The 12,578-nt window shown below is 37.2% G+C and overlaps 1 protein-coding gene and 1 long non-coding RNA gene across 5 annotated transcripts in view; one reads left to right on the plus strand and one right to left on the minus strand.

Annotated features, from left to right (window-relative positions):
- The window catches only part of STXBP4 (syntaxin binding protein 4), a 66,598-nt gene that overhangs the window by 22,986 nt on the left and 31,034 nt on the right, over positions 1-12,578 (minus strand). For 3 of the 4 annotated variants that reach the window (XM_088176389.1, XM_088176388.1, XM_014878231.2), the window contains 4 exons: positions 12,369-12,545; positions 10,174-10,290; positions 9,612-9,661; positions 8,347-8,477 (listed from right to left, as the gene is read on the minus strand). In XM_088176389.1, the coding sequence (XP_088032515.1) occupies positions 8,347-8,477; positions 9,612-9,661; positions 10,174-10,290; positions 12,369-12,545 (475 nt within the window). The remainder of the gene's footprint in view (positions 1-8,346; positions 8,478-9,611; positions 9,662-10,173; positions 10,291-12,368; positions 12,546-12,578) is intronic. The other variant, XR_015807752.1, reaches the window with a different exon arrangement.
- On the plus strand, positions 596-8,304 carry LOC148221558 (uncharacterized). Its single transcript, XR_015807753.1, has 3 exons — positions 596-731; positions 1,507-1,573; positions 8,179-8,304. It is a non-coding gene; the product is annotated as an uncharacterized LOC148221558 (long non-coding RNA).

Consider the following 12,578-nt stretch of genomic DNA (forward strand, 5'->3'; position numbering starts at 1 on the left):
GGTGTTGGTCACCTGAAATGATGGCACAGGAGCTCCCTGACACCCCCGGGGTGACACTGGGCTACCCACCTGTCCCCACAAACAGCTGAACCTCAGCTGCTTCTGCCAGCCAAAAAAGCAGGATGTCACACTTGGATGTGGGACTGTCCCCTCAAGGATAAATTCCTCTCTCACCAGGGTATTTTCTGCCTTTCACACACTGATCCGGGGCCGAGACCAATCCCTGCCTCCCCTGTGCATTTCCTCCGACTTGAGAACAATTTGCCTCTCTGTGCCACAGAATTTCAAAGTTTGTTTCCTCCCTTATGTCAAAACACCATGTTATAATGAAGGATTAAAATATCAAAATTCTAAGCATTATGTCAACAGAAATTAATAGAGAGACAGTTTAGGAAGTATTTACCATCCAGTAAAATTGTTGAATCTGGAGAGTTTTGACTTCAGTCTCCATAGTTACCAAGAGCAAACACAACTTGTATGGGAAGAGGCACAAAGTCAACTAATTATTTATAAAGGGGTCACAATCTGAACGAAACAAGCCTGTAGACTTTTAATGAAGTTTTTTTTCAGAGATGCTGGAAATTATCCTAATGAGACTGTGCTAATCTTGTTAGGTCATCTGTATTTTAAGATATAATAATATCACTTGTTTTTCATTATTAAAATGTTTTGATTTGAAAGTCAGGACAGGCAGTGCTATTCAAAAGCTGACTCATCTTTTCTCATTAAAGGTAAGTGAATGGAGAGAGAATAATTTGCTTTTCTAGCAGCAACAACAGAGTTCTGAAATCTAGGTCACATTAAAGAACTATCTTGAAATACAAGCTTTAGACACTGAATTGTGTTTTTCCTTGCTGTGAAACATGGGGATTAACATGCATATTCAATCACCAATAAATCAGCATGCAACTTACTCATAACTGAAATTTAAATGTATTTTCTGATTTGATCAGGGTTTAAAATTATTCTCTCTTTATTAGTGTCAGCTTTTATCCAGCTTCTCTGCTTGTCCATAATTACTGTAATGTTCTGATTCTTGGACACCAAATCAAATGAGCAGGGTCTATGTAGTTCCTGGGCCCTGTAAGGCCAGTTAGGTGAAAACAATGCCATTCCTCACTCACACTCAACAAAATACGGTTTTAATCTAAGGAAGGGGAGGTTGGGGATAATTCAGGATTTAAAACCCATTGGTAAAAGCACCTTTCTCTGAAATGCCATTGAAAAACAAGATTAGAATTTTGTAAGGGCTTGACTAACTGGATCAAATGTCTGAAATAAAGAGGGTGCAGCTTGACAAAGACAACAGCAAAGAATTCAAGGTGTGGACAATCAGCTGCCCCGAAGGAAGGGGGCACACCCAGATGCCCTCGGCTCTGGGAGTAGAAGAAAACCCAAACTTCACAGGAACCACTAACATGGAGCTACTGGGGAAAGGAAACATTATCTGGGGACCTGGTGGGAGTTCATAGGCAAACAGCCTTATTCCATTTTTGTCTCCTGCAGGAAGCTCTCAAATACAGAACTCAATACAACTTGGATGAATTGGAGAGAAGTCAAGAAAAATACAAAGGTAAGGAAGTGGCCAGGAGAGATGTGGCGTAGAGAAAAATTCAGCAAACTGGTGTCATGTATTCAGCAAACAGCAAATAGGGTGGAGATGCTACGTGGTCTGTAAGTTTGTTAAAAACTGGCACTAAGAGGAAGTAGTGGGGTGTCCTCAATAACCACAGGGGTCAAGACAAGGGGTAACAGGTTTTAACCACAGTAAGGAGGATTGCAGCCAAAGGAAAAGGTTTCATGTGGCAAAGATAATTAAGGATAGCAATAGTTGGCCCACAGAGGCAGTGAGAAATGCTGGACAAATTCCTGTTTGGTTGAGATAATAATGATAATAATAACAATAATATTAATAATATTATTATTAATAATAATAATAGTAATAATAATAATAATAATAATAATAATAATAATAATAATAATAATAATAATAGTAATAATAATTTGTGTTGCTGGAAGCACATGGATGCACAGTCTGATTGCTGGAGGTCCTTCCCAGCTCAATCTTTTCTGATGCCTTGGTGGCAAACTACTGAGTGCTACTTTTCTAAACTTTTTTGTAATTTACATTACATGCAGACATTTGTTCTGCTTCCCATTTGCAAGGCATTTTTATGTCTTGTGTTCACAGAAGTGATACATTTTAATTATATTATGCACCGAAAAACTCCTCTCTCATCTCCTTTGAAGTATTTCTTGTAAACCCAAGGCAATCCTGGCCAGAGAAACAGGGTTTAGGGAATGTTTTTAAGGCTTATCAGACAGAACCTGTACTCACACCCCAACATTAACACTAAAACCAAACAAAACAAAAAACCACAGACAAAGGTGAAACAGCAAAAGGGTTCTTTTGGTCTTAGGTTTTTTTGGTTATTCTTTATTGGGTTTTTGTTTTTGTTTTTTTTTTAATTAGTCTTGATTTGGCTGCACTGGCATAACTTATTTCTGTTACAGGCACTGCTTTTAAGAACAGATAAGCACTTAAATATTACTATTTCATCAGTGATGATTACAGCTTAGCAGCCTCACTTTTTTTTTTCTTTTTTTTGAGTCAGGGATCACCACCCAACATCAAAACCTCTCCCAGATTATCATAATAAATCTTGCAATTGAAAAGAATATAAAAGAGTCTAGGCTCTGCACACAAGCTGTAAATCAGACAAGAGAATTCTGCAGTTCAGTTGCTGATGACTGAGTACAGCCTGGAAACCACAGCTAAAAATCTAAATTACCTAAAAACATGTGGATAACCATGCATTATATAATGAATGTGGATCCAGCACACAGCAATGAAACTTTGCATCAGAGCTACAGCACTGAACTGCAGCAATTATGATAAAAAAGGCAAGAAAGCCAACTCAGTAAAATGCTCTCAGAAAACTGAAAGGGAGCCTGTGGCTGTGGCTGTGCTTCCCCATCCATCTTTTCCCTTTGCTAATGAAAATTCCCAGCTCAGACAGTGCCAAGGTGCTCCCTGACCCTGGTCCATGCTCCATGAAACACAAACATCACACATACTACTGAAAAACCAGAAGCTAAGAATTTTTACAAGTCACTAATAAAGCTGAGAGTTACCCAAGGCTGCTGGGGAATAGCATCCCTGGTGTAACAATAAATTCTAGTAATTGTAGGTTACTGTCCAGAAAGAAAAAAAAAAAAAGCTGCTTTCAGGATTTCCTATCAATAAGACAATCAGAAAAAAAACATAAATATTAAATTCAGAAGACTTTTGTTAAGTCCTTGGATTTCTGCTGTTCTTACCCATGAAAAAGCAAATCAGCTGCATCAAATTCCTTTTTAAGAGTGGGGTAATAATTTTAAGCAAAGTGTAGGAATCATGTCAATAAAGCAGTTTGTATCAGATTTACAGACTGGAGACAGAATGGACTTGTCTCACAGGTCTAGTGATCCCTTTCCAAATTAATTTTTATGTACACTCATTTTAATTTCATTTATATCAAAATTATTTTCAATACTGTACAGTATTACATTTCTTAAGTGGAACATTTGTTTTCTGTTGCAATGAAACATATTCAGATTTTCTTTTTGAAATTATAGTTCCATGAATACTGTCAGAATTACAACTCTTCATTCTTATTTACCATGCATGCAAAATTGGACATTTAAATGAATTCCAGAAAATTAAAAGTCTTGTTGTAAGTAAGCAGTTATGCAGAAAAAATATTTCGGATTCTTGACTGCATCCTTGTAAAATTGTATTAAATATGATTGGATTTTTTTTTCCTGAGGATTATAGAAGCCATTTTCCATGTTATGCAACTTTGAATTTTAATTTTTCTACAAGTACATAAGTTATTCACCTTCAGGTTTCTTACTGTGATCTGATTTGCAATGTATCTAAAGAGTTGCAGAAAAGCAATCCATTTTTTAATGAAACACTGCCATTTTCAAAATAAGGCAAAAATTTAACAAGATCTGTAATCTGTGTGAAACAGATCCACTTCTCATTTTGTGTATATTTGATGTTGTTTATTGGAAAAATTAAAATAATATTATTCTGAGATTGATATATTTTCTTTTAAATGTCAACTCAAGTAAGATTCAACAGCAAAAAGTTCATTGAATTACTTAATAGTATTACTTTTGACATAAATGAAACTACCTACCCATTAAGCACTTTTGTTTGGAGGGGAAAAAAGAAAATTAACTTTCAGAGACTAGCAAAACTGTGAAATTTTCCTTTGAATAGAACAGTTGATAAATTCTCTTTTGGGAGAACTCACTTCTTCTGTTGTTCTAAAGTTTCAAAGGAGTAATACATATTAATTTCACCAAATTAATATTTTCTAGTGGAAATACTACCTCAGATAATGTTTAGCTAACAAAAATAAGCTTTTTATTACCTTTAAGGCACACAGCAGTGATATTAATTTTTTTTGCTAGCAAAAACTATTAAAAAGGGAGCAGTACAGCTGTGTTCAGGATCTACTCTGTTTAATTCATCAGGTCTCTTCTATTTCTGATTTCAGGAATTCACTGCAGTATTTCTGGCCTTGCCAGGACAATGAATACACAGTTTTATTTCTTTAGTCATCACTAAGCTGCTCCTTCCCAAGCAGCTCTTCCAAATGAGGAAGGAAATGTAAAGTTTTAGATCAACATCTGAAAGAATGTCAGGGGCATTCCCTCAATGCACACTCACAAACTGGACCTTGCAAGAAATCATTTTGCTTAATATTAAAAATACAAAAAGATACAGCATCTTTAATATCAGGAGCCAAACTAACAGAAGTTAACCAGGACATGCCACAGTTACTGGATTTTGTTAGACAGGCATAAGGTAAAAAGGGGAGGGGGAAGAGCTGATGAACTACAGCCAATTAGCTGCACAAAATTACAGCACTGCTGTGTTCATAAAATGCAAGATTCAAGAACAAAATAACAAAAATGTATAAATAAATAATGTATATTAAATGTACAAATAAATAGCGTTTATTCTGTTGTAATAAACAAACACACCAGGCCTGCAACAAACAAAAGACATATGAATACTTAATAATATTGTCTCTTTTCAAAATAGCAAAATTGTTATTTGTGAAGCCTTGCTACTCAACTTTATAGCTTAGTTCCACCCACACTGTCAAAAAGAATGGGAAGGGATAATGCTCCTGACTACAGAATGGATTTGGCATTTCAACACAATAGAGATGAAAAATCCCTAAACTGAAGATATGGATATTCAATATTTCAGCTTTTAATGCCAAAGATGTAAGGCACTGCCCAAAAATCAAAAGCAATTTAACCATCAAGAGAACAAGCACTAAGGATGCTGAGCAGCAGCAATTCCTATTATCTGCTTTTATCTAGTCAGCATTCAAGGAAAATGAACATAAAATCCAGGCAACTAAACTTCTGCCTGTAGGATCTTCAAAATCAAATGCATAGTGACTGGCAAGATCAATATGAGTAAATTAAGTAGGAGCTTTGGAATCTGTATTAATTTGGAAATTATTTGAACTTCAGCATGATTGCCTTGTGTCAGATCCCAGGCTGAGAGCAAATTAAAGGAATGTGATGAGATAAAATAGCTCAAAATTCAGTGCTTGAGTTGAGAACCTGGCTTCAGAGCCACTTCCTGGATGTGGATGGTTGGGATTGTGTCAACTACAGCAAGGCTGTATTTTTGGACAGAAGTTTCAGAGGCAGAGGGAGGAAATTGGCAGTCAAAATACTTGAAAGCTGTGTTATACTGAGTGCCTGCTCTGAAATGCTGATTGCCTGCTCTTTGATGAGGAGATTAGAATGTTCCAGGGTTAATCAGATTTTGGTCATTACCAGTACCCAGTGTATTCCTTTCCTAAATTTGTCACAGAAAAGAAGAAAACGCTATCTTCCATTCTTTTTAGCATGATTTGCACCATATGGACTACTAAGAACAGGCAGCAACTACTTTGAAATGCTGCAGTTTTTCACTGAGGCATTATTACCCTGTGTATGATGAAAGCAATTTCAAGTGTTCAGGAGATGCTCAAATTCTGTAAAGCACAACGGCCTCTCAAGGCTTGGTTTCTAAAAATAGCTTACAGTCTTTAAAGAAGATGAAGAATGGCTCTTTCAAGGGATGAGCTTGATAATTCTGTTTATTACTTCTTTATTTGCATTTTGGATCCTGAAGTAGTAAGCCCTGGAAATCGAGCTGTTGGGGTTTTTTTGGTTGTTTTTTTTTTTTTTCCAGAGTCTTCACTTGAAGAATCAAAGTGCCTTCACAGAGCTGTCACTCAGCCTGCAGAGCTGAAAGCTGATCTGCAGCAGTAGCACAAGGCAGCATGTACTTGAAGATTTTCAGGAATACACTGAATTTCTTCAAGCCTCTTCCCTCAGGCAAAATGTCAGGCTATTACAGAGGAAGGGGATAGTTTGTGAGGATAACTCCTAAGTATGTCATTTTGACCTGGTTGTCAAGGAAGATTTTTTTACAAAGAAAGCAGTTTTCTGTTGCAAAAACACTCTACAACCTTTTCTTGGCACCCAGGCTTTGCTTCACATGTATTGTAAATGAATCAGAGGAATTTTGGCTGGGGCTCCTTTACTTCGTATTTACAAGAATGAAGCAAATAATGAAAGAGAAGTTCTATTTAGAAGGCAAAATGTATCACAAAGGCTGCCCAGCCAGACATTCTGATCCACTGAGCAACCCCAAAAATATGAACTCCAGTTCTCTCTAAGAATTCAATAACAAAATATTATGTTGTGGACACCTTCCTGGAAGAAGGAAAGCCTTCAGTCTGCACTGCAGTGTCTATTCCACTTTTCTCTTTGATGGATGGTATTTATGAAATGCCACATACACAAGAGCCCCCCTTCCATGACAACTCATCTGCAAGAAAACTTCAGATCACATGGAAAACATTTAGTGAGAAGCTGGCAGAGAACACTGCAGACAGAATGCTATTACACAGTTCCTCTGCCTTAGCTACTTTTTTTTTTTTGGAGGGAGAGGGAGAAAAAAGCCAGTGAGGTTTAAAGCTTTAATCTCATACCCAGGCTTGTCAGAGCCCAAATCTATCTGTAATGCTCTCCAAATCAGAATGAACTCAGAAAGATGACGTTCAGTCTTTAAATCCTTCTCTGCAGACTTATTTTTAATTCTCAGGTTCATAAAATGGATGCCTGCCGTGGCTCCAGAGCTTTCTAACATGTATTCCACCTATTAGGTTTCATATAACCACGTTAGAATTCAGCTGCATTTAGAACCAAAAGTTTTCTTCACACAATTTCCTGTGTAGTGTAATAAAACCAATTCAGTGTGACAGAACTATGATTGTCATTGGTGGAAAACCAATTATCTCCTCTCCTGGTCACTGTTGTTCTTTTCACTCCATCAGTAACTCCAATATTCTGAACACTTTTGAACAAATGTTATCTTCTTATTTTCCTTTCTTTTCCACAGAGTGAATAATAAAGAAATGCTTCATAAATAATGTAAAAAAAAAATCTATTTTTCGTATCTTATTTTCTCAACAACCATTTTTTTCAGTCTCTTTCTAAATTAATTCCTAAACAATCAAAGCTATTCAAATGTTTGATACAATAATTATGGGCAACCATAATTAACCACCTTTCCAAAACCTCTTGTGACATACCATTTCTGTTCCATTTTTGTAAATCAATCCATTTAAGCTGGATTAGAACTGACATGCCTGCTCAACTATAGGCAAATACCATCAAAATACAGGATCATTTCAATGATCTGAGCCAGGAATTATATGATAACTCAAAGCTGTTTTTTAGATTTTCAACTGATGCAGTTTATTACAGTCACTCTCATGAACTGCCATCATTTTCACCAATGGGAACAGATTTCTGTTCATGCCCAGAGGACACACATGGGTATCTCCAAATGGAACTGCTGCCTACATTCACCCCCTACAGCAACAACATCTTCATTAAAACACTTTGATACATGGTCATGTAAATCCAGCAGAATAACATTTTGCAAATATTCCAGTATGAAAAACAGAGCATTACAGTAACGAAATTCTGCTGGTTTTACATGATTCTGGTAATCTTCATATTCCTCACTTTGGCATTAATTTTGTGCTTTAAGTTTTCCTGTGAAGAAATGTACTCTGGAATAACTTTATATTCTATTTATAGTTTGATGAAGATGCATCCTGAGCTGACACTGATCCTGCTCTGCCCTTCCGTGCTAGGAATGATTTATTCTGCCAGTTCACATCCAATTTTAAATGAAATTATCCATCTTCTTGGCTGATGAACTGATACCAGATTTCAAAGCACACAGAGATGGACACACTCACTCACAATCTACTTCCAAAATGGCACGGACAGACTTGGCAAGGTCCCTGGCTTCTGCTGCAAGAGCTGCTGTGACTGTAGGTCCAACCCTTCCCAGCCGAGCCACAAATGCTTTAGTGGACAATGTTCTCCTGTCACTAAGAAAATAAAAAAAAAAAAAAAAAGTGTTTGTTTGTAAGATGATAAAGGAAACTGCTCCTTTTAATAAGGTAAACTTGTTTTTCTAAAGTGGTTTTGTTCTCATTATATGAACAAAAAACGATTCAAGCTCCCACATCAGTGAGTGTGGCCCAGCAGCAGTGCTGGCTGAACAATGCAGTGTTTGGAAAGCTCAGCTCAAACAACATTCACAACTCAAAATGCAGTGTCAAGGACTCAGTGGGTGTCAGGAAATGAACTTGAATGGAATTTTCATACCAGCATTTAAGGGACACTGCTTGATGGGACCCAACTCTTATCTTCTCTGCTGTTAGTGAGTCAGTTTGTTACCTTGGCTTAGTATTTGATAATTAATGCATTCACTAAAATAAATTCGATGAACTTCATAAAACAGACACCACTGTTGTGTGCAGTGCCAGTGGGAACTCCATCTCACTGATTACCTATGATATCCTAGCTGGTCTGAGTCTGTACAGGTTTTTTGAAATAAAGTTCCAGTTCACTCCACTTAAATAAATTTAATTTCCTTGAGAGCTGTATTGAAAAAAAAAAAAAAAACTACAGGAAAGAGACTGAACAATTCTACTGTTACATAAATATTAATGGAATGCTATCTGAGATATATAGGCAGAATCATGCCAGTTTTCTGAAGGACCAAAGGCTGCTCAAATCTTGAATATTCCCAGCAGCTTTTTAAACAAGAAAAGTAATAAAATGTAAATGGATACACATTTTATCAATTTATTTATATGCTACTTGATTCATTGTGATGCAAAATCACCTAGGAGAATCTAAAAAAAATATTAAAAAAATATAACCCACTGTTAAGGTTCCTTGAATTTTAACTAATCCTTAGTACATTATAATTACTTTATGGAAACATCCAGACAATCATAGCTATGTAATTACTAACTGTTTTAATTTAATTCAGAGGTTTTTAATGAAGCTGTATCCTGAAAGCTTAATTTATAATTCATGCCATGCCCTCTCCTTCAATAAAATGACACTCAGAATATACAGCAAAAGTATAGAAAAAAATAGCTACAAGGCAATTTTTCGAGACTTGGAAACAATAGTAGAGTTTTTCACTATTAATATTTCCATTTCATTACCTTAAAACTGTTGAGGAAGTAGAGTTATCTGAAAGTATTTCATGCACAACCTGTTGGTCATAGTCAAGAAGTTAACAGTTTATAAATCAACACAGTCAAAAAGTTAATACCTTATAGTTTGATGTTCTATTTGGGGGTGGGGGATTTGATTTGCAATTAGAGTCTAGTGTCTCCAGATAGAAATGCAAAAGTAAAAACCAAAATATTATAACCCCTTTAAATGAAGTAATTATGACATCACTTTTTTTGTTGTTGTTTCATGACATGTCAAAAATTATCAAATACTAACTTTTCTGCCTTTTTCTTCTGAGAAGTTTCACAGAAATTAATAGAGTTTAGGTAGAAAAAGTTATCTGATCATTTAAATTTGTCCAGTACAGCAAAACACAAAGATTATGTAAACCTCTGGGTGGATCTGTACACTTATACATAATCTGTATTTCTAGGAATGAAAGGATCTCTGCAAACTAGTTTATAGCCATTTTACTATGCTCATTCCTCACAAACATCAACACAAACCTTTTCCAAATAAGATATTGTTAGAAATGACAGGTGAAGTTACCTCTACAAATTGCAGCAGTTTTTCAGTGGCCACCTCAAAGGTCTTCCTGGCTGACTCTGATTTCCTCAGCTGGCAGTCAAGCACTGTAACTCTCTTTCTCAAGTCTTGAATGTTCTCCTGGGAAAGGCATTTTAAGGCTTTTATTCGAATAATTTTCCTCCCATGGATCATAGAGAGACATGGTTTGAACAGAGTGTTTGCAATGTTTAACATGCTCTTTTCTACATTTCTGTAAAACACATTACTGGAATGCCTGAGCAGCTGGCAAATCAGCTCTGAACAGCAACAGATTTTGGCAAATGACAGAAAGGTAAATTATAATTGGAAGAAAACAACAGGGATAGGGCTGAAAATTTATTTTGAACTGACTGATGAATGGATCAAAAACATCAACCTGATGGTGACAGTATCTCACATCGGGGTGCCACAAACAGCCAGAATAAACTCAGTCCCCAGCTTTGTATCCACACATCCTTTGGCCAACACAGTAATTATGGCACATCTTGGATGAAATTGCCCCCTAGGATGTCTCTGCATGCACTTGCATAACCTATTGATCAGTGTTCTGCATCCCTCCCTCCTTCACTACAGACATGTTGGACCCAGCCCTGGAGGCTCTGGGTGTCATCAGAGTCCCTGGCACTGCTCCTGTGACAGCACCACGGGGAAAGTCCTCACATGTACCTGGGCATGTCTGCTTAGCTCAGCTGTCTGCTGGGCACAAGATCTTCTTTACTGGAAGCAAATAATTTGTTTGTATACACTGTACAAAGAAGCAGAACCATCATCACCCTGAATGTCAAAGAATCTGTTGATTCAAACACCTTCTTTTGGTAATTTCACTGTCCACTCTGGAGAAGGAGCTGGTGAGAGACCTCACCCTTTCACACTAAAAAAGTGAGAGGGACCAATCTGATTTTTATTTATGCCTCAACAGATGTTATATTCCATTTAGTGAGGGTGTTTTAGGGGGAGATTTACTTGGGCATTTAAAAAAAAGGTAAAAAACAAACAGGTGTGACTCTGCCTGAAACTTGGTGCCTGTAACTGCCTCCCCTTTCACTGCAGGACAGGACAAAAGGCTGTAGTACAGAATTGGTACCTACTTGATACTGCTGCTTTTGGATAAGAAATGCAGGGATTAAAATCTCCACACAGGTATTGTAGTACTAAGTCAGAATTTCAGGAACTCAAGCTAAAATCTCTGTAACAAACCTCCAGGAAAGTAACCCATACCCACTGCCTTTCTTAAAATTTGTCAATTTATAAAAGTCCTAGAAAACAAACAGTGCTGCAAGAACCCCTGACATAAAAGGTGGGGGCATCTCACCCAGATGTTCAGAATGTGCAGGGTGTGATTCACCTCATCACTCACAATCAGATGGGAGGAATTCCTCCTGGGAGCCACAGGGACTTGCTAAGCTGTTCTCTGCAAGCTTGTTAACCACAGAGCTTGACTTTACCTTCTAATGCCTTAAAATATTAAATTAATTCTCAGGATGAAATAAGGCAACATTTCAGTGGGTTTTCTTCACCGGGTCGTATGCACATCCATTTTTCATGAGAAAAACAAGGTAACCTCACAAATGCCAACCTGCTTGCACTTGTCAGGTCAACACTTGTTCAGGTCAGGAGTTATAGAGAAAAAATTTTGAAGTGCCTCAAATATTTTATTTCTTAGCCTGTTCTGAACTGCCTCGCTGGAGATGAAGTAGATTTAAAATATAAGGCTCAATTAAAAATTTTTTGGCAGAATTAGTAGCATTTAAATGATTACCCTGATTAAATCTAAATTTACATTAGAACAGGACTGGACTTTATATGGTTGTTATTTGCCTAGCAGAAACATAAACCTGAAGGCCATTTTCACATGAGACAAAAGCATACAAATATATGCAAGGTGCTGTCTTTAAAGACAATGCATCTGCAGCCCAGAAACTATTCCATGCTTGAGATGTGCCATTGTGACCTGTAACCCACATATGCTGGGAGCTCCTGCTTTGGCAGCCCAAAGATGCCTGGATAAAGGAAGCCTCGTGCACTTCACATTACCCCCTCCACTACACATCACCCCAGTTATTGAATAATACAACACAAACAGTGACCTACTTTAGAAAAGCAGATGAAAAGAAAATGAAAACAAGACACATGACAACAGCAAGGAAACCATGGTAACTCTGACAGGCTTTGCTTACTTTATTTTGGCCAGAATGCTCAGCGAGCTGAACCTTCAGCTCTCCAATTTCAGCCTCTAACAGGCGAATCACTTCTTCATAGTCCATCTCCATTCCCCTGGCCTGCCTCTGTGCAGCCTCTGCAAGGTGAATTCTGCTTCGCAGGGCTCTTGTCTCCTCCACAGCTGCCTTGGCTTCCTGCAGATTATATAATTCACTGGAAAAGTTACA

Source organism: Sturnus vulgaris, chromosome 20, assembly GCF_052056855.1.
Source record: "Sturnus vulgaris isolate bStuVul1 chromosome 20, bStuVul1.hap1, whole genome shotgun sequence".
Lineage (NCBI taxonomy): Eukaryota > Metazoa > Chordata > Aves > Passeriformes > Sturnidae > Sturnus > Sturnus vulgaris.